At 54.8% G+C, this 20,906-nt stretch overlaps 1 protein-coding gene across 2 annotated transcripts; it reads right to left on the bottom strand.

The window, feature by feature from the left end:
- Positions 1–4,342: 4,342 nt before the first annotated feature.
- On the bottom strand, positions 4,343–8,063 carry PARS2 (prolyl-tRNA synthetase 2, mitochondrial). 2 transcript variants are annotated; one of them, XM_056122332.1, is made up of 2 exons: positions 7,449–7,555; positions 4,343–5,927 (listed from the first exon to the last, which is right to left on the bottom strand). In XM_056122332.1, the coding sequence occupies exon 2, from the start codon at positions 5,914–5,916 to the stop codon at positions 4,498–4,500; it is 1,419 nt and encodes a 472-aa protein (XP_055978307.1). In that variant the 5' UTR covers positions 5,917–5,927; positions 7,449–7,555; the 3' UTR covers positions 4,343–4,497. The 2 variants fall into 2 exon arrangements, with proteins under 2 accessions (XP_055978307.1, XP_055978306.1); XM_056122331.1 differs by lacking the exon at positions 7,449–7,555 and adding an exon at positions 7,998–8,063 and having other exon boundaries at positions 4,344–5,927.
- Positions 8,064–20,906: the final 12,843 nt, after the last annotated feature.

Genomic DNA, 20,906 nt, shown 5'->3' with positions numbered 1-20,906 from the left:
ACCCTCCTCATCCCAGTCCCTGGTTGCCCTGCCTTCCCGGACAAACACGGGCTGTGATGTGGCGCCCAAAGCCAGCCCTGCCTTTGCTCACATGCCTGGGGGCTCTTGTGGCCTTCCTGCCCAGCATGCCCTGCCATGGGCTCCCAGAAGACCATGTGCTCAGACCACTTCCCCACCTTCTCCCAGTGCCCCTCAGCCAGGCGGGGTGGATGAGGACACAGGGACCAAGGATGGGTGCTGACTACGATGAGCACCCTGTATGGGGGTCCGTACCCACCGCAGGGGCTGTCCCGGCACTTTGTGCAGATAAGGAATGCAGAGTGCCCCACCCCCTGCCTGGCAATTAGTACCTAGCTCTTTGGGGTGTGGGGCTACTCCCAGCTCTGCTCAGGGGACTGTGATGTGCTGGGGATTGAACCTGGGACTCCCACATGCAGAGCTTCTGTTCAGCCCACTGAACCCTCTCTCTGGCCCTCAGTAACTAGCTCCTAAATGAATAATATCCAGCGGTACATTCACACAGACTAGAGCGTGGCTGGATGATTCTCCTAGGGGCCACCTCAGGGCCTCTTCGAACCCCGGAGAGATTGGGCAGTGTATTTCATAACTTGGGATGCTACTGCACAGGCTGGGAGAAGGTAGGAATATACTGCGGGCACAGAGCAGTTCTCCACAGCAGAGAGTGCTTCAGCCCAAGTTGTCAGTGATGCTGAGTTTATGAGATGCCCCATACACCCAGTAAAACGGTTACTCTGTGGCAGCCAGTGTGAGTTCTGCGGGCCTGGGCAGAGAGGAGGGGAATAGAGAGCCAGGCACAGGGATGGGTTGGGGGTGGGAGGTGGGGGAGTGTATGCCTTTGGCCTCCTGATCCGGAGGCCCAGCATCACGGTCCAGAGAAGGTAAAGGAAAGGGCTCGGCCCTGCAGAAACTTGCATTCAAAGGCTACTTGGTGACCAGGTAGCTGAGAGTCTAACCCTGCCATTCCTCCCTGCTCCCCCACCCAGCACACACACACACATACACACACAGATGTCAGGGAGACGCGTCAGACTCCAGTGCTCCCTGACTCTGGCAGCAATGGAAAGGTTTCAGAGCAGTTTCTCAGAATCTTCCAAGGAGGCCACAGGTGAAAATCGTGCAAATGGGGTGGGGCGCACAGGAAGGGGTGGCAGACACAGATTGAGGAGCACTGTTTGGAAAGGCGTCATGATACCCTAGAGGTGGCATGGACGAGCCAAGTGGCTGGCCCCCTTTAAGAGTGCTTTACCCAGGGCCACACCTGAACCCAGGGAGCCAAGAGGTGCAGGGTGGAAACTTGCCCCTCCCCCTGGGTTCTTCCCAGTGTCAGCCAGGGCAGGAGGGAAACGCCTCTGCACTCCGGGGGAACACTGCCAAAGAGCAGATGGGCTTGTGCATCCTGGGCCAAGAGGCAGGACTTGGGGGTTCCAAGGGGTGACTCACTGGACAGGGATACGATGCACTGGGCTTAGCTGTTTGCCCAGCCACATAGGTAGGTCTGTCTGAAAGTTCATTTCTGGCAAGAAGCCAAACTGAGCAACATCCTCTAGGGTAGAGCCACAAGTATCCTAGAAGCTCACAGGGCTCTGTCTGACCTCAGCTTAAAACAATCTACAGGCCAAAGGGCCCCCCAAGAAAGGGCTATTCTGAGCAGTTGGGAAGGCCACAGGCACATTCCACGCCTGCTGTGACCCAGGCCTGCACGAGCTCACGGTGGGCAAGTGGCCAGAGGCTCAAAGGGCATCACGTGCAGAGGCAGTTTTTAAATTATCAGTGTTTGTTCTTTTTTTGGGGGGGAGGGGCGGGGTGGATGATGACACACAGCAGTGCTTTGGAATTACTCCTGGCTCTGCTCAGGGAATTCCTGGAAGTGCTCGGGGGGACCATATGTTGTGCCAGGGGTCAACCCCTACCTGCAAATGTCCTACCTGCTGCTATACTATCTAGCCTCCACCCCTTCCGAGATTTTTTTTTTTAATTATAAATGTGCAAAAACATCATGAAGATATTCCCTACTTTCTACAGTCTAGGTAACTTGTAAGAAACCCTTTCCCTAGCTACAGCAGAGCCTGCAAGTCCTTGCATGCACGGTACCTTTGTCCAAGCAGCAGCCTTTGCCCTGGTGGTTAGACAGGGATGGCACGAGAGCCGAGAAGCGGCCTGGCAGGCAGAGAGTTAAGGAAACGACAATTTCAGCAGATTTCTGCAGAGCCCCTTTATTGATAGCCCAGCAGGTGTTTCTTCCATTAGAACACAGAATATTAATGGAGCCCGTGATTTACATTCTGAGCTTGATTTACACAACGGTTTTGTTATGCACCAGCCTTTGTCCCCAAGTATTAATTCTGCTAAATATTTCGCAGCCAGTTGCTTCTAGATCTCTCCAAGGAATGAGCAATGATAATACCGCCTGTACCTGTTATTTTGCCAGCATCCCTATTTCATCAATTTATGGCAACAAGTAATGTGGCAGGCTCAGAAAAGAGAGAAGGCACAGGTTGGGAGGCGTCTTTCCTCTAAGGAGGTAGAAGCGGTCGCGGGCGTTTCAGTGCTTACGGGGGCTTTATCAAGAAAACAAGGGGCCAGGGCCGGAGTGATAGGACAGAGGGGAGGGCGTTTGTCTTGCATGCGGCGGACCTGGGTTCAATCCTCAGCATCCCATATGGTCCCCTGAGCACCACCAGGAGTGATTCCTGCCAAGTGAGACCCAAAAAGTGAAAGGAAGGAAGGAAGGAAGGAAGGAAGGAAGGAAGGAAGGAAGGAAGAAAGAGAAAGGAAAGAAGGAAGGAAGGGAAAGGGCAGAAGAGAGGGAGGGAGGGAAAGGAAGAGAGAGGGAAAGAAAGAAAAAGGAAGGAAGGAAGGAAGGAAGGAAGGAGGAAGGAAGGAAGAAGGAAGGAAGGAAGAAAGGAAGGAAGGAAGGAAGGAAGGAAGGGAGAGAGAGAGAAAGGAAAGAAGGAAGGAAGGGAAAGGGCAGGAGAGAGGGAGTGAGGGAAAGGGAGAGAGAGGGAAAGAAAAGGAAGGAAGGGAGGAAGGAAGGAAGGAAGGAAGGAAGGAAGGAAGGAAGGAAGGAAAGGGGAGGGAGGGAAAGGAAGAGAGAGAAAGAAAGCAAGAAAGAAAGAGAAAGACAAGAGTCCAGAAGGACAGCACTGTAGGAAGGGGCCTGCTGCACACCCCTCCCTAGATCAGTCCTCAGTCCCCCCGAGGTCCTCCAAGCCCCCCAGGAGGCCCTGGGCACAGAACCAGTGGGGCTCCCATACAACCACAGACTCTGATCCTGCTGACGTACACTGGCCTGTGGTGAGGTAATCATCTGCCAGGTTCCAGTTCAGCTTTGAGCCCATGCAAATGCCTCTGTGCCTGGGTTTGTCTCATGTGAGAAACGGTCAGAACCGGTTTCAAACCAACCCTGACTCGGGTCTGGGAAGCACGTCCCTCCACCAGATGAAGGAGAAATTCCCCCATCAGGAAACTTGGATCTGTTTCTCCGTTTCTTTCTTGGGAGAGGGGTCGTTTGCCTATTTTTCATTTGGGGGTCACATCCAGCTGGCCTGGCAGCTCCAGGAGGCAGCCTCCCCCCAGCACCCTCTAGTTCGGTGCCCATTCCACCTCACCCCCTGCTCCCTCGGGGGCAAAGGAGGAGCCTTGGGGGCTGGTTCTCAAAGCCAAAGGTTGGGGGCCCATGCCTCTGGGCAGTCCTACTGCACTGCATTAAGAGGGGGCTGGAGAGGTAGTACACTGGGCAGGGTGCTCGTCTTACACGTGGTCAACTTGGGTTTCAATCGCCGGCGTCCCATATGGTCCCCCTCACACCGCCAGGAGTGATGCCTGAGCACAGAGCCAGGAGAAACTCCACAAGTTCCTGTGAGACCTGGACGTGAGATAAGGTCGTGTCCAGGGGCCGTGGGTGGAAACCCCCTTCATGCTCCTCAGATGAGCTGGACAGTGAGGGCAGGAAGCACAGCTGTGGGAGCCCCGTCTACTCGGTCTCCACAGAATCAAGACCCAGACCTCCAGTTCCCTCATGGCTCTGCATCTCAGACAAGGTCACGGTGTGTCTGACAGCTGCCATGGTCCGTGGGCACTGCTGGGTATGGCCCGACAATACCCTAGCCCTCCCAATAAATGACTTAGAACACACTTCCCTGGTCACATGGTTTTCTTTGAGTGGCGCACAGAGGCTCCCAGCAACAGGCCCGCCTGTGACAGAGCTGGACACTGTAGCATCCTGTACGGACCTTGAGGCAGTTCCGCTCTAGGTCAGGCGGGTAGGATGGCCTCTGCAGGGTAGGGGACATGTCCAAGTGAAGGGCATCTGGTCCGGGAGCCCACAGTCCAAGGCAGCAGCCTGGGGCACGTCCATCAGCCACCCCCTCTTTACCGCTGACCCCCAGCAGAGAGCAGGGATGCGACCCTACAGGCTTGCAGAGACCAGCTCTAAGCAGGAGCACTGGCGAGGACAGGGTGCGGCCACTGGGGTGCTCAGCCCACCTGCACTGGGCGCAGTAACTCCAGGACGCCTTCTCTGCTGAGGAAGAGCACCTCCTCTGTGTTCTGGCATCGCACCTCGAACTGCGCGGGCTCCTCCAGGGCCCTCCTGCCAGCGACAATCACAAAGGGGTAGCCGAGCGTGTTGGCATCTTTCAGTCTGTTCCCGATGGTCAGGTGGGTCCGATCATCCAGCAGGACCTCCCCACGGAGCTGGGGTACTGCCTCCGTGATCTGGTCATATAAGAGCTCAGCGAGCTCGGTGGCCGCTGCCTCCTTACTCCCCCTCTTTGGGGGCACGAGGCAGACTTGGTAAGGGGCCAGGAGGCCGGGCCAGCGCACGGAGTCTTCCGTGGAGAACATCTCGATGGCAGCCGCCAGGATCCGGGTCACTCCCAAGCCGTAGCAGCCCATCTCGGCCAGGGTGGGCTCACCGCGCTCATTGGTAAACTGGGCGTTGAAGATGGATGAATACTTGGTACCCAGGTAGAACGTGTGCCCCACCTCGATGCCTCTGGTTTCGGTCAGGGACCCCTGGCAGGCTGGGCAGTTCTTCTGTGACAGGTCCAGCGTCTCGGTGTTAGCGGAGAAGCCGCAGCTGGGGCACAGTGCAAAACGGTCCTCTCCTACCGCCACTGGGAGCTGGAACTCATGTGACATGGTGCCCCCGATGCTGCCCACGTCGGCCTGGACCTTCACACAGCGCAGCCCCAGCCGGTCGAAGAGGCGCCCGTAGGCCTCACACACCAGCCCGTAGGTCTGCTGGGCGGCATCCACGGAGGCATCAAAGGTGTACATGTCCTTCATGTAAAACTCTCGGCCCCGGAGAAGCCCGAAGCGGGGCCGGGGCTCGTCACGGAACTTCCTGGTCACCTGGTAGAGCAGGAACGGGAGCTGCTTGTAGGACAGGGTCTTCTGGGCGGCGACCAGGGCCGTGATGGCTTCCTCGTGCGTGGGGCCCAGGCAGTAGTCCTTGCCGTGCCTGTCCCTGAGTCGAAGCAGCTCCTTGCCCATCAGGTCCCACCGGTTGGTGGCTCGCCACAGCTCGGCAGGGCTGAGGCTGGGCATGTTGACCTTCTGCCCGCCGATGGCCTGCATCTCCTGGTCTATCACCCGCACCAGCTTCTCCAAGGCCCGGACGGTATATGGCAGCAGGTGGTAGCAGCCCGGGCCGGCCGGGTGGATCAAGCCCACCCGTAGCATCAGCCGCTGGCTCTTACAGGTCAGGTCGCTGGATCTGCCCTCCAGGGACAGCACCTGGTCCTCCCGAAGGTTCTGCGGCTGGAACATCCGAGACAACACCAGGCGCTTCCCTCTCCCTGGGGCGCAGTGGTGAAACCTGGGAGGCAGGCCGTGGCCGAGGTGGGGGCTGCGGGCAGCCAGTGGTCTGCATCGTGTGAGTAGCCCTTCCATGAGTCCTCGCCCTGTGAACAAGAAGTTGCATAGGAATTAGTGCTGACTGGGTCATCACACTGGGCAGAAGCTGGTACCCGCAAGATAGTCGCTGAACCTGCGGATGCAAACCCTTTCATTCCGGACATCCGACAGATCAGACTGTTTCTCTTACCTCTTACTGACCTTAAATAAGAAAAGACTGGGGCTACAGCGATAGCACAGCAGGTAGGGCGTTTGCCTTGCACGCGGCTGACCTGGGTTCTATTCCCAGCATCCCATATGGTCCCCTGAGCATCGCCAGGAGTAATTCCTGAGTGCAAAGCCAGGAGGAACCCCTGAGCAACACCAGGTGTGACGCCCCCCACCCAAAAAAAAGAGAAAAGATTGACACTAACATCTGCCATATGGAAGACACTTGCCTTGTATATGGCAAACCCTAGTTTCATTCCTGGCACCACATATGGTCCTCCAAACAAGGCCAAGAGTGACCCTCTGAGTCAGGAGTGAGATCTGAGCACAGCTGGGTGTGGACCACCAAAATCCCCCCCCCCCCCGCAATTAAATGTGGGGGAAAAAAATCAATTCTTTTCATGCTTGTAAAGATACAGTAACAGGATCAAGAGATGGCTCATGAATAAAGCATGGGCCTTGCTAGCCTGAGCTGACCCCCAGGGCCGCAACATGTGCTGAGTATGATCCCGGCAGCCCCGCTATTTGATTCTCCAGCACCGCAAATGATGACCATATGCAGGAGTCTAAGAAGAATTTGACTCCTGCAAGCACCACTGGAGCACTGTCCTCCCGTTGTTCATCGGTTTGCTCGAGCGGGCACCAGTAACGTTTCCATTGTGAGACTTGTTGTTACTGTTTTTGGCATACCGCGTACGTCACGGGGAGCTTGCCAGCTCTGCTGTGCAGGCGGGATACTCTCGGTAGCTTGCCGGGTTCTCCGAGAGGGACGGAGGAATCGAACCCAGGTCGGCTGTGTCCAAGGCAAACACCCTACCCGCTATGCTATCACTCCACCCCCTGCAAGCACCACAACGGGACAAACCCAGCCTATACTCCGTTCGCCTCTCACAACCCTCTGCCTCCTCTAGGTCTTGGACGCCTTGCCTGTCCCCAAGGATCCCTTCCTTGCCCCACTCACTCTGCCCCAAAGCCCAGTCTGTCCCACAACTTTTTATGAACAGGAGCAGTTTTCAAAAATATTTTCCAAAACTGCTCTGTGCCAGGCAAGGGGACCAAACACTGATTCTTGTTCTATTCCAGGAAACTACAACTTCAACAGCTTGAATACACTTTTAGATGGCAGGGCTACCACAATGCCTAATATTGATATCGCTCATCATTAAAGATGCTTGTTGATCAAACATAATAGCACAGGGAGAGCTAAGTGAAGGGCAATGTGACAACTACTAGTAACCGAACTCATTTTAAGCGAGAACCCCAGGTTTTCCACCTCCCTCCCCCACAGTGGGCGCCGTCCTGAGACTCGGCTTATACACAAGTAACTGCTCTGATCCCAATGACCAACACCATCCATTGACCTAGAAACTAGGCTCGGAGTCCATCACTCAACAAACTTTCAGAGCACCCATTGCGTCCTTCCGGTACAGCCTGTATGCAAAGTTTGGGGGGCCCAGCCAGGAGGTAAATACTCAAGACAGTGCCTGGCCCAGGCTGCCTGGCCCCAAACCTACTTCTGAGAAACTGGTGTGGCCCCCACGAGCTGGGAGATCCTGGTCAAATGACTCCACTGTCCGGACCTCAGTTTCCCCACGCGTTAAGTGGGAAGGAAATCTGGGCCGGCGGGTGACCCCTGGGAAGCTCAGTGGGGCTGGCTCTTGCAGGGCCACCAGGGCATTCGCAGCCGTGGGCCGAGGGAGGCGCGGGAGGACGCGCTGCCCTCATTCTACCGGCGGCGGCCACACACCCAAGGACGGACTCTGCCCGGCAGTGCAATTGGGAGCTCGCCCCACGCAAGGCCGGGGCGCACGTGGCAAGGCGGCCCGCAGCGAACTAGACCCTGGCGCCCGGGCACACGCCGGCTCTGCACACGCGGGCTCTGCACGCTGCCTCCCCGGCCCCGAGCTCACCCACTGCAGTCCCTGGAACGCGACCCACGAGACCTCCCTCCGCGCCGGCGCGCCTGCGCCGGGGAGACCCCGCCCCCTAACCCGCCTCCTCCGCCACAGCCAATCGCGATACCGGAATCCCGGGAGGGCGGGCTGGGCTAGCTCACGTGAGTCTCCATAAAAGGACTTCCGGACATTTAGCCAGCGATCCCGGGCACAGATTGGCCAGCAAAGGATTGAGTAACTACGTCCCGGAAGTACCCTCTAGGAGGCAGGGAGGTGCAACTCTATGGTCAAAAACTCGTCGCCTAGGTTTTGAGTCCCGCGTTCCTCACCGACTTCCAGGGCCCACCCCCATCGGAATCGGTGAATGGGTGGCGAAGGTGTAACCATGACAACAGTGACTCGTGCGGTTCCCAGTCTACGCGATGATTTTTCACAGGCTTCCTATTTATACATTAACATTGTTTTTAGTAATAGGAAAAAGACACCTTTGTTACAAGCCCAAGAAAGTCTTTAAGACTCTAGAACTTTAATTCCCAGATTATTTTTTGTGCAGCTATCATCATATACTAGCCTTTGTAGTAGAAAATGGAAATAACCAACAAAACAGACAAATGGAATTTTCTGTATTCAATATTCAATGTCGCTTACGTTCTAGTGAGAAAGGAGTCAATAAACTCATATATTGAAATGCCAGTGAGCGGTGGGCGCTCAAAACAATACAGTTGTTCAGATAAATCGTATTTTATAATTACTGTTACTCTCATTTTGGTTTTATTGCCAAACCTAATGATGCTCAGGGCTTACTCCTGGCTCTGTGCTCAGGGATCACTCCTGGTGGGACTCTGGGGGTGGAGGGAGGGGCGAGGGATCATACATGGTGCCCAGGAAAGAGTCCAGATCAGCGACACCAATGGTCCCCCAAGCACGGCCAGGAATAATTCCTGAGTGTATGAACCAGGAGTAACCCCTGTGCATCACTGGGTGTGACCCAAAAAGCAAAAAAACAAAACCAAAAACGGATCAGCGACACCAACCGTTGAATTTTTGTCTCTGGCCCAAGTATTTTAATGCAGTTTTGCTTGGTTTTGGAGTCACACCCAGCTGTGCTCAGGCATCCTGATGCACTCGGGAAACCATATCGGAAGTTAGGGATCGAACCCAGGTCAGCCATGAGTAAAGCAAACGCCCTACCTGCTGTACTACCTCTCCAATCCCAAAGACAATTTTATTTAAAATGTAAAATGTCCATGGTGACATTATAGCAAGGACTGGAGATGAGACAGCCTTAGAGATATCTGGAGATAGAATGGACACAGCAAATAATCCATGCTAATGCCCTGGGGTGGGAGGGTTGGTTTGCTAGATACCTAAAATGTACCAGACCCTGGCCCCAAGGAACTCTCAGAGCCCAAGGATCTGCTGAAGCTTGGAACTGCACTCCACCAGCAGGGTGTAACAGAGCTGTGAAAGTGCTGTGAGGAGAGGGAATGAGGGCTTCCCGGAGGAGGTGAGTTTCCAGCTGAGCAGATGACCCAGAAAAGGTGCACAGCTTCCCTCCCAGGACTGGCACTCGGGCCTGCAGCGGCCAGCAGCCCTGATTGTGGGAATCAGTGTGGGCTGACCTCAGCTGCTGGCCGTTAGCTGGGCTGTGGGGCTGGGCAAGAGAGCCTCAGGGCAGAGGCCCCAGCAAGCCTCACCTGCAGCCCAGGCAAGGCCTGGGACAACCAGGTGCAGGGAGGGGGAAGATGTGGGCCCCTGTTAACATTCCTGTCAGGGTGCAGGGAAAGCACCGATGCTGGACCACACACCTCTGGCATCTGCAAGGCAGCAAGGCAGTAGGCCGGCTCCACGCCCCCACACTGCACACTGTGGTGGGGACTTTTCCCAGGAAGTGCTGCCCACACCATCCCCTACTCCTCCCCCCAGGCTTGGGGGCCCACATCTCCTCTTTGGAGGCCCGGGTGAATAATCTCAGCTGTATTTTGGGATCTGAAAGAGCCTTATATTTCTCCCTGCTCCCGGAGTGCGTACTGCATTCCATCCTTCCAACTGCAGAGAAGCCAGGCATCCGTCCTCTGCACCCTGAGGTGTTAATTATTTCTCAATTAGCAGCTCCCAGGCTGCAGAGCAGAGTGGTGTGGAGAGGTCTAATGACTTGCCGTGTTGATACACCCCCACATCTTCAGAGCACTTTACCAATGGTAACTAATTAATGCTCACGACCCCCTTGGGAGGCAATCCCCCAACCGCTGCTTTTCCCACCAGTTTGCAGGAGGCTCTGCAGCTTGGGCTCAAGTCAGCCTCAGTCAGAAGAGCTTTGGTCCTCACAGAGCCAGAGTGCAGGGAGTCCCAGGATTCAGCTCCACACAGCCAGCAATTTCCTATGAGGCACATCAGTCAATCAGTGGAAGCCCCTGACGTGGTTCAGTAGACATGGCAACGAATGAAAGGCGCGGATGTGGCTCAGTGGAAGAGCTTATGTCTTGCATGCATGCAGTCCAGGGTTCCATCCAGGGCACCAGACACACATTTGATTATTGATTAGGTACCTTCATTCATGAGCTAAAGCCCAGCAGGTTCTAAGCAGACAGGCAGCCCAGAGGGCAGAGCATCCACATTGCTTGCAGGAGTCCTGGGTTGGATCCCTGGTACTTTCTGGCTTCTCTGAGCTCTGCTGAAGTGACCTGAGCACAGTGCTCGGAGCAGCCCCTGAGCAGCTGACGGGTGTGACCTCACCATCACCACTAAAAAAAAAAAAAGAAAAGAAAAAACCTCATTCATTCCAATCAGTTTCCCCTACCTCTCTTGTCACCCCCTAGCTCTGGAGATACATGTCCTTGGGGATTTCCGCTAGTCCTTCACCAGACTGGAAAGCCTCGAGGGGCAGGCTCAAGTTGACCTCTTCTCTGTATCCTCAGCCGGGAGCAGAGGCCTGGCCGGGCCAGGCCCAGGGCTCTGTTGTTGGTTGGGTGCCGGAATGCATCAGGCAATGGATAGCATTGCTCCCTCAGGCTTGAGCTCCTCCAAGGACACGTGGCGTCATCTGTGTATCCAGAGCCCGGAGTTTGGCTCCAAGAGAAGCCCAGTGTGTATGGACCAAAAGGACCTGGGAAGGCAGGGTCCCTGGGAAGCTCCCCGACTTCAGGCTGTCTCACCCGGGGAGGGAGGCTGGGGCTGGGCTCAAGAAGAGCTTCTAGGGGCCAGAGGATAGCACTGCGGGTAAGGCACTTGCCTTGCATGCAGCAGACTTGGGGTTCAATCTCTAGCACACCCCATAGGGTTCCCTGATTCCCACCAGGAGCACTCCCTGAGCGCAGAGCCAGGAGTAACCCCGAGCACCTGCAGGTGTGGGTGGCCCAACCCTCCCCCTCCCACTCAAAGAATGCATCTCCCCTCCCCTCTGCACACACACCTGCAGCTTCAGTCAGAACACTTCCTCCGGAAGAGTCTCCGGACATTCTGCGTTCCACGCAGCAGACCCATTTGTTATGTGCACACAAGTCAAATCCCCTGCAGGAAGAGGACGCTGTGTCAGCCGAGCCGTCTGGGCCGCCAGACTGGGAAGGCTGCACCTCAGAAACTCAGACTGAAGTAGGGGACGGGGACAGGGGACAGCAGGGATGTGCTACTGTGGCCCAGACTGAGGCAGAGGGTGAAAGAGGTGGACAGACCCCAGGGTCACTGGGATGGTGCCCTGGGGGTCTCCTGAGCCCACAGACAGTGAGTTGAGGGGAGCAGAGGTCTTGACCTGGAACCCTGCCCAGCCCTTTCCCTGCCAGGTGACTCCCAGTCAGTTACGATTTATTTCTTCATCAATATGACAGAAATCACGAGGGTGTCATTGAGGGGGAATTGTGATGGTGATGGCAGGCATCACTGAGAGTACAGACTAGCCTCTGATTTTCCGGACTCTGGGGGACCCCCTGGCTCCCCTAGCCCACTGCTCACTGCATGGAGAGAATTTTGAGACTGCTGCTGCTTCTGATCCTCAGGGATGCTGATTCCCTCCTGCCCAGGGCTTTTCTAGGGCCCAGAGCCTGCCTCTAGACCAGTGGGCAATGTCGAGGTTTCAGACAATGAGAGACCAGAAGGTTGTTGTCATTTAAAAAAAAAAATTAAAAGGCTGGAGCGATAGCACAGTGGGTAGAGCATTTGCCTTGCACGTGGCCTACCCAGCCGCCACGAGTTCAATTCCTCTACCCCGCTCAGAGAGCCCAGCAAGCTACCTAGAGTATCTCGCTCGCATGGCAAAGCCTGGCAAGCTACCCGTGACATATTCGATATGCCAAACACACTAACAAGTCTCACAATTGGGGACGTTACTGGGCCCGCTTGAGCAAATCAGTGAACAACGAGAGGACAGTGCCACAGTGCAGTGCAGTTTAAATAGAATTAATTGAAACTGGAGAGTGTGCCCGCTCGCCATCACTACAGCCAGGTCCACGCTGCCAGCGCTCTGCTGTGTCCTGAAGGGAGACACGAAGCCCTTTGTACCCGTATATGCTGGATCCTGACAGTCACGCTGTGACGTGCAAGGAGCAGACAAGACCCCTTGGCAGATGGGGCGGTCAGGTCTGGGAGAGCTCGGTCAGGTCATCTTGGGTTCAGCGCAACCACCTCATGAGGGAAGGGCTTCCTCTGAGGCCTATTGGCTGCTCAGTCTGATGGCCGGCCACTGGGTTGTGGCAAACAGGTGTTGCCTGGCACCAGGGTTGTGGGGGCCATAGCGGAACAGAGCCTCCTCCTGGAGCTCCATTTAGGGTATGGGGGATGGGGGGGTCAATAGACCTTTCTTAGGAATCTTCCCTACAAACACCCAGTTTTTTTTTCCCCGCTTCTTTTTGGTTTGGGGCCACACCTGGCAATGCTCTGCGTTTACTCCTGGCTCTGCACTCAGGAATTACTCCTGGTGGTGCGCGATGCTGGGGATTGAACCCAGGTTGGCCACTTCCAAGGCAAGCGTCCTACCCACTGTACTATCCCTCTAACCCTGAGATCGTCTCATCTGGCCCGTTCATCCCTCACCCTATGTGTGCACTCAGCTGGGCAGACAGATGCCCATGCACACACTCGCTCTCCCCCCACACTTCCTATGAACTGCTGGGGACCCACTCCAGAGCCCCAGAAGTTGCATTCTTAAAGCAGTAGGGGGACTGGAGTGATAGCACAGCAGGTAGAGCATTTGCCTTGCACGAGGCCAACCCAGGTTCAGTTCCCAGCATCCCATATGGTCCCCTGAGCACCGCCAGGATTAATTCCTTAGTGCAGAGCCAGGAGTAACCCCTGTGCATTGCCAGGTGTGACCCAAAAAGAAAAAAAAAAGCAGTAGGGACTAAGGATGAACTTCAAGTCTGTGGAGTTCTCCTCGGCATTGCTAGGAAGATTCCAGGGGTGTGCCAGCACGCCAGCACGTTGCCAGATGCAGGCTCAGGGCTCATAATGCTTATTTGTTGCTACTGATAATGTGGACTTTTGTGTCTGCGGGACGGAGACCTCCCATCTCGACCCCTTGGTTGCGGGCTGTAAACATGTACTGGCTGGCACAGAGCCTGGCTCCCAGGAGGCCACTGGCAGTTGCAGAAAAGTTTGTCTTGTAGCCGAAGAGAGTGAGTACTATGAGTGGGGTGTTTTCTTTGCACGCAGCTGACCAGGCTTCGACCCCCAGCATCTCATATGGTTCCCTGTGCACCGCCAGGAGTAATGTCTGAGCGCAGAGCCAAGAGTAAGCGCTGAGCATCACTAGGTGTGACCCCTAAACAAATTTATCTTTCACCCCTAAGGCTGTGAGCTTCCAGACCACAGACCCGTGTCCTGGTCTCCATAATCGAACTGCTGCTGTCGAAAAGCTGTTGCTTAGGTGAAAAGCTTTTACTCGTTTTAAATCTCCATCTCTTTTCTTTGCACATAATAAATCTCTGTACATATTTGCCAAATTCGTGTTTTCTTAAGAATGCCCTGCTGAAAAATGTGGCAAAACGAAACACAGCCATCCTGACTCAATCAATGAACTACCTGCCCACTGCCTGGTTCAGGTGAGCAGTGTAGGTGAGTGAGTCGCAGTGTAGGTGAGTGAGTCGAAGTGTTAGGGGAGTGAGTGTCAGTGTAGGTGACTGGGTCCCAGTGTAGGTGAGTGGGTCCCAGTGTAGGTGAGTGAGTGCTAGTGTAGGTGAGTGGGTCCCAGTGTAGGTGAGTGAGTGCCAGTGTAGGTGAGTGGGTCCCAGTGTAGGTGAGTGAGTGCCAGTGTAGGTGAGTGAGTGCCAGTGTAGATGAGTGAGTGCCAGTGTAGATGAGTGGGTCCCAGTGTAGGTGAGTGAGTGCTAGTGTAGGTGAGTGGGTCCCAGTGTAGGTGAGTGAGTGCCAGTGTAGGTGAGTGAGTGCCAGTGTAGATGAGTGAGTGCCAGTGTAGATGAGTGGGTCCCAGTGTAGGTGAGTGAGTGCCAGTGTAGGTGAGTGGGTCCCAGTGTAGGTGAGTGAGTGCCAGTGTAGGTGAGTGGGTCCCAGTGTAGGTGAGTGAGTGCCAGTGTAGGTGAGTGGGTCCCAGTGTAGGTGAGTGGGTCCCAGTGTAGGTGAGTGAGTGCCAGTGTAGGTGAGTGGGTCCCAGTGTAGGTGAGTGAGTGCCAGTGTAGGTGAGTGGGTCCCAGTGTAGGTGAGTGAGTGCCAGTGTAGGTGAGTGGGTCCCAGTGTAGGTGAGTGAGTGCCAGTGTAGGTGAGTGGGTCCCAGTGTAGGCGAGTGAGTGCCAGTGTAGGTGAGTGGGTCCCAGTGTAGGTGAGTGGGTCCCAGTGTAGGTGAGTGAGTGCCAGTGTAGGTGAGTGGGTCCCAGTGTAGGTGAGTGAGTGCCAGTGTAGGTGAGTGGGTCCCAGTGTAGGCGAGTGAGTGCCAGTGTAGGCGAGTGAGTGCCAGTGTAGGTGAGTGAGTGCTAGTGTAGGTGAGTGGGTCCCAGTGTAGGTGAGTGAGTGCCAGTGTAGGTGAGTGAGTGCCAGTGTAGATGAGTGAGTGCCAGTGTAGATGAGTGGGTCCCAGTGTAGGCGAGTGAGTGCCAGTGTAGGTGAGTGGGTCCCAGTGTAGGTGAGTGAGTGCTAGTGTAGGTGATGGATCCCAGTGTAGGTGAGTCAGTGCCAGTGTAGGTGAGTGAGTCGCAGTGTAAGTGAGTGAGTGCCAGTGTAGGTGAGTGAGTGAGTGCCAGTGTAGGTGAGGACCGGGCTAGGCTGGCTCTCTCTCTCCCTGGAGAAGCAAAAGGCCCTTCTGGTGGGACTCTGCCATTTCTCTTTGCTGCGGCGTTTGAGTTTGTATAAGATGGAGTGTGGTGCATGCAGTGCACACCCTCAAAAGCCGGTGATGGAGAGAAAGAATACAGTCCGTGGATCGGAACTGACAGGTTTTCCTTTCCAGAGCCTGTACTGACTGGCTGTGTGACCAAGGGCAGAGGCACTTGCTGGCCTGCAGCTCTACTACAGTGGACTCTCACCTCGTTGAAACGTTAGCCAGCTAACACATTCCAGCTCCCTTTGCTCACTCAGATTCCGTCAGGGTCAGTCCTGGGAACCCACTCATTTCATGCTTCTGTCAGAATAAGTGTCCACTCACCAGAGGAGAGTGAAACAGCAGTGGGACGCGGGGCTCTGTTCACTCCTGGGTCCCAGGTTCTTTCAGATTTTCAGGAAGTTTGACTTGTTTTTTTTGTTTGTTTGGTTGGTTTGTGTGTGTGTTTGTATGTGAGGGTGGGTGTGTGGGTGTGTGGGTGGGTGGTTAAAGAGAACCTGGGACTTTGTGTTCCTTATCAAGTGATAAGAATAGTAAGTAAGTAAAGCAAAGGCCCTCCCGTTGATCGTCGATTTGCTCGAGCGGGCCCAGTAACGTCTCCATTGGAGACTTTGTTGTTACTGTGTCTGGCATATCGAAAACTCTCGGTAGCTTGCCAGGCTCTCTGAGAGGGGCGGAGGAATCGAACTCGGGTCGGCCATGTTGGCCGCTTGTAAGGCGAACGCCCTACCGCTGTGCTATCGCTCCAGCCCTTAGTGATAAGAATGCTTGCAGTAAATGCAAGGTATATATAGGGCCCTCTGGCTGGCTTTGGGTCTTTTGCAACTATCTGTCTGGACATTGGGTCTTAGGTGTTACCCACTGCGTCTTAGTCTTCGTGAGTTTAAGGTCTAGGACAGAATCTATGATTTGGGGGAATTGTTAACTTCCTGCTTAGCAGAAGCGGCACAGGAATTCGCAGGAATGTTGAAAATGTCGGATGGAGGCAGTCCATCTGCTCCATCAGCTGGCAAGGGGAAACTGAGGCTTCCCCTTTTAAGAGCTTTAAGTCATCAGGTGAGCTTATTCCTGGGCTGCACAGGAAAGGGACTCTGAATGGGACTCACGATGGTCAATACCTCGGTGCTAATATTTCTGCCCCTGCTGCTCCCTCACCTGACCTTCCAGTCTTCCCCGGAGGGCTTTGTCGTCAGAACTTCCGGACCCCCTATTTCGCTACAGGGTCCCCAGCTAGCTTTCCAAACTGGGGCTACTCCCTCCTGCTTCCTCGTTTGCATGTGTGGCCTTGAACCGGCCAGATCTCCTTAGATTTACCTCCTCACGGGCAGGGGCGGGGTTCACTGCGGTTCTCCCAATGCCTCGACCAAGCCAACCAGCTTCTTCCCTGCTAAGGGCCAGACGGTAGCTGTTTTATGCTTTGCAGCCCATATGTTCTCCGTCACAACCACTCAACTCTGTTGTTCCCGCACGAAAGCAGCCACAGAAAAATGCAAACGACGAGCGTGGCTGGGTTCCCATAAAACTTTATTTTGGAAAACAGACGGCAGGCCGGATTTGGCCTGTGGACCACAGTTTGCCAACCTCTAGCTTAGATCCTTTCTTGGCACATTGTAAATGCTCAATCTGTATTATTTGGGTTTTGCCTCGTTCGTTTGGTTTGCCTTGGGAACCACACGCACCCAGAGGTCCTCCAGGACTTGCCCAGCTTAGAGTTTGGGGGTTACTCCCGGTGGTGCCCAGGGGATCAAACCCAAGGTTCCCACAAGACTTCCCTCTTCCGTCCTTTGAGCTCTTTCACCCGTCCTGATAAGTATTTGTTGGACGGATTAATTACTGAATATGTGGGTCAGTGAGTACGAGAACCCTGGCACAATGCTTGGTATGCAGTATGTGTAGTCCTTCCTTTTTTATGCTTCATAAATACAGATGGGCACAGTCCTTCTCTGGAGGGAAGGATGGAAGTGCCCAGAACTGAGCAGACACCATAGTAGGTATTCTGGGCTGAGCAGCTTGTCTGGGAAACAGAGATGGGGAGCTGGCAAGTGACAGAGGGAAGGGCAGAACTGGGCACAGGGTGTATTCGCCAGCAACTTCTAGAAAACCAGGCCCCTGCCCCCAGGTTGGTGGCATGGAGTGAGGTGTGTAATGTGCCCTGGTTATCAGGTAGGCTGGTGGCGGGGCAGGAGGGAGAGAGCAGGCGAGACCTGGTCTTGCAGAAAAACACACAGCATCTTGCTTAAAATGCCATTTTCCTGGTCTCGGATGCCTCTGCTGGGTCTTCTCACCCACAGCTGTTTCGACAGAGCATGTTCTGTCCCCTGCACCCAGTAGGTGCACTCTCTGGCAAGGACTCTGATTGGCCCAGCCAGGTCACGTGACAGCGCCTGCCAGGAGGTAATGTTGGTAGTGGGATGGGTTATGTTGGCAACCTCAGTTGCCTCTCAGAGTGGGCAGGAGCACGAGCATCCCAGGAGAAAGAGGGGTGCTGTTCGGGCAGGGAGGGGTCTGGAAAGATGGAGCAATAGGGCTCCTTCTCATTGGGGGTCCATCTATTTGTTTCTTTTCCTTTGCGAGGACAAACAGGATCTCACAGAAGAACTGAAGTTTAATGAAACAATTTACATGCCAAAATAGAACAAGCCCCACCACAGAGCCATTGTCTGGGTTGAAGCATAACCTGAAAGATGCATTTGAGTTTTCAAGGGTCCATTTATCCAGGAGCAGAGGAGAGAAGAGAAGGTAATGGAAACCCTAATAGTTCCATTACTTCTGAAGAAGACTCTCATTAGTGCTTTTTCACTGGCTTGCTATTCCCGGCAATTAGTGGTGGGTGGGTGAGCGCAGTTCTTAACCAACCTCCCAGAGCCTCCGTTTGCCCAGCTGCAAAATGGACACAATGCCTGGGAGGGTTCCTTGGGGTAAGACCTGGGAAGTGTGATCCAGTGACACCCACACCAGTCCTCAGTGCACTGTGTTTTGTTTTTCGGAGGGTGGGCACACCTGGCGATGCTCAGGAGTAACTCTGAACTCTGCACTCAGGAATCACTCCTGGCAGTGCTCAGGGGACCATATGAGATGCCGGGAATTAAGCCCGGGTCAGTGCTGTGTTAGGCAAGTGCACGCTCTCTGCTGTCCTATCTCTCCGACCCATCAGTGCTGGAACCATCTCTGCTAACGTTGTCTCCCCTGGCTCCTGGCCAGCACATTGCCACAGCTCCTCGGGAGTTTTGCATGGTCTCCCCAGAACACCCCCCTCCTCCCTCTCCTTCCATCTCAAACAAGGGAGGAGGGACTCACCATGGCCTCGGAGGGTACCAGGAGCGTAGAGCTGGGAACATGGGGACATAGGCAAGAAGCAGAGTGGGGAGGAGGTGCAGGTATCAAGCTGTGTGCATCCTGGAGGGCTGCCTGGAGGACGAAGGCCCAAGCCTGGGGAGGAATGGAGTGGGAGCGGCGGTTCCTGACCCTATCAGCAAACCTTCCTTGACATGGGTCCCCTCATGAGAGCCAGGGAGGTTTCAGCTGGAAGTGCGCCCACAAAGCTGGGGATCTGTTTCCTTCTGCTGCTTTTACCGCTGATTTGTTAAGTGCTAAATGTCATTATCCTTCCCTTACACTAGAAAAAGAGTTAACAGCCTGGGGAAAGGAGATATTTCACTTCATTTGGTACCCAGCCACGCCATCCCCCAGGGTGCTCCCTCGGGGCCATTTCGGGATGGGGGGCAGGGGTGAGGGGGTGCTGTTCTGTTCTACCTCCAGCCCCTGGTGCAGCTCTGCTCAGGCTTGGCTCCATGCTGGTGGGAGGCCAGGGGCCAGCTCAGCCTGGTCGCAGGGGCATCGTCAGTGGCCCTCTGAGCGGTCCGACACTAGTCTAGGTACCCGCATGGAAGGAGCAAACGGGGGCCAGAGGAAGTGACTTTTCCAAGGTCTTCCTGCTCATTAGAATCTTCTGGGCATCAGGTGGTGACAGTGACAGAAATGCAATTTCAGCTTCACAGGAGGACACACTCAGCAACCAAAGCTGTCCAATATGCCAGGCTCAGGACAGGGCCTAGGGGAGAGCAGGCAGGGATCTGCTGCAGAGAGTGGAGAGACAGTCAGAGGGAAAGGTGCTCTCCTTGCTTGTGGCTGGCCCAGGTTCGATCCCTGAAACCCCGAGTGATCCCCGGAGTTTTGCCAGGAGTAATTTCAGAGTGTAGAGTCCAGGAGCTGAGCATCTGAGCATCAGCAGGGTGTGCTCCCTTCCCAAATCAAAACAAAGCAATATAGAGTCTGGGGACGAAAAAGATAGTATTGCAGGGAGGGCATTTTCCTTGCATACAGCCAATCTGGGCTGGGAAGGAAGGAAGGAGGAAAGGAATAAATAAGTAAATAAATAAATAAATAGGGAAACAGAGAGGCCTTCCCAACTTCTTGGGAAGTGGCCCTGGCCCCAGTCTGTGTGTCTGGGAGAACAAAGTCATCCGGTTCCCGTCCCAGGGAAGGTGAGTGGAGTGGTGGGTGGGTAGGTCTCAGTGGCGAGCAGAGGCTATGCGTGTGGGCCACCCCTCCTGGACGTGAGAGGAAGAGAGAGAAATCCATGCATGGGGGTTGGGGGGTGGGGGGCCTCACTCCTGATGCCACAGACACCTGGAATGCTACCGTGCGTGCCATAGTGGCCCCTGGCTATCGAGTACCTTATGGAAAAGCATATTAGCCCTGAACTCAAACTCTTGAGGCTTCATATAAATCAGCGTATTAGTATTTTTTCAAACCTGAAAAATGCAGAAAATTGAGGTGCAGAGGGGTGACAGGGTGGTGCAGCCATGCCCACCGGGCTGATTTCCTGTCTGCACCTTGAGAGCCAAGGCCTGTGTGTTCTCATCCATTTCCCGCCTGAGCTGCAGCGGGTGCTGCAGCTGGCTGGCTGATGCCTGCTAATATCTGACCAGCAGGGATGGAAACAAAGCAGCGAGAAAACCCTCTAAAGAGAGGGGAAATGCAAAACAAGTCACAAACCATGGTGGAGGTGGGGAGGGGCAAGGGGCTTGGTGTCCTGACTTGACTATTTTGCAGACCCCATATTGGAACTTTCTGGAATTTTAGGTTCGGTGAGGGCCACCACACGCAGCTTGACCACGCTAAGAGTTGGTGGTACTTAAGAGTTTAAATCATAAACCAAACAATTCTATTCTCTCACTCTGCGTGTCGAATGCCCAGTTTTTCTTCATTCTCTGGTAGAATATTCAAGAGTGGACGCAGGTGGTGGGACTCCTGGGGTTCTGGAACAGGGAAGCCAAGTAAAAGTTCCTTTGAGGAGTTTCCCGTGAGGGCTGGGGGGGTCTTACTGACCAAGCTGACCCAGGAAGAGGCCTGCTAGGGCAGTAGGAGAGAGCCCTGAGCAGCCAAGTGCAGATGGTGTCTCTGCTCCTCCGCCCCTGCCCTTTTTGGTTTGTTTTTGAGCCACATGCAGCTTCATTCAAGGCTGACTCCGGGCCCTGAGCTCAGAGAGCATTCCAGCAGCGGCTTGGGGGGGCCTTCGGGCCTTCAGGGATGCCGGAGATCGAACCCAGTCATGCACATGCAAGTGGGTAATGCCCTATCCACTTTCACCCGGGTCCAGGGTGGTTCTGCCCATAAACCTCACTCACTCTCTGCCCTTTGCCCCCTAGCCATGGCATTTC

This window comes from Sorex fumeus, unplaced genomic scaffold (genome assembly GCF_029834395.1).
Source record: "Sorex fumeus unplaced genomic scaffold, SorFum_2.1 ptg000045l, whole genome shotgun sequence".
Lineage (NCBI taxonomy): Eukaryota > Metazoa > Chordata > Mammalia > Eulipotyphla > Soricidae > Sorex > Sorex fumeus.
The sequence above is the reverse complement of the archived record's forward strand: the minus strand, read 5'-3'. Positions and strand labels throughout refer to the sequence as shown.

Coding starts and splice junctions, on each gene's coding strand:
- PARS2 (XM_056122331.1), bottom strand. CDS start 5,916: ATGGAAGGGCTACTCACACGATGCAGACCACTGGCTGCCCGCAGCCCC.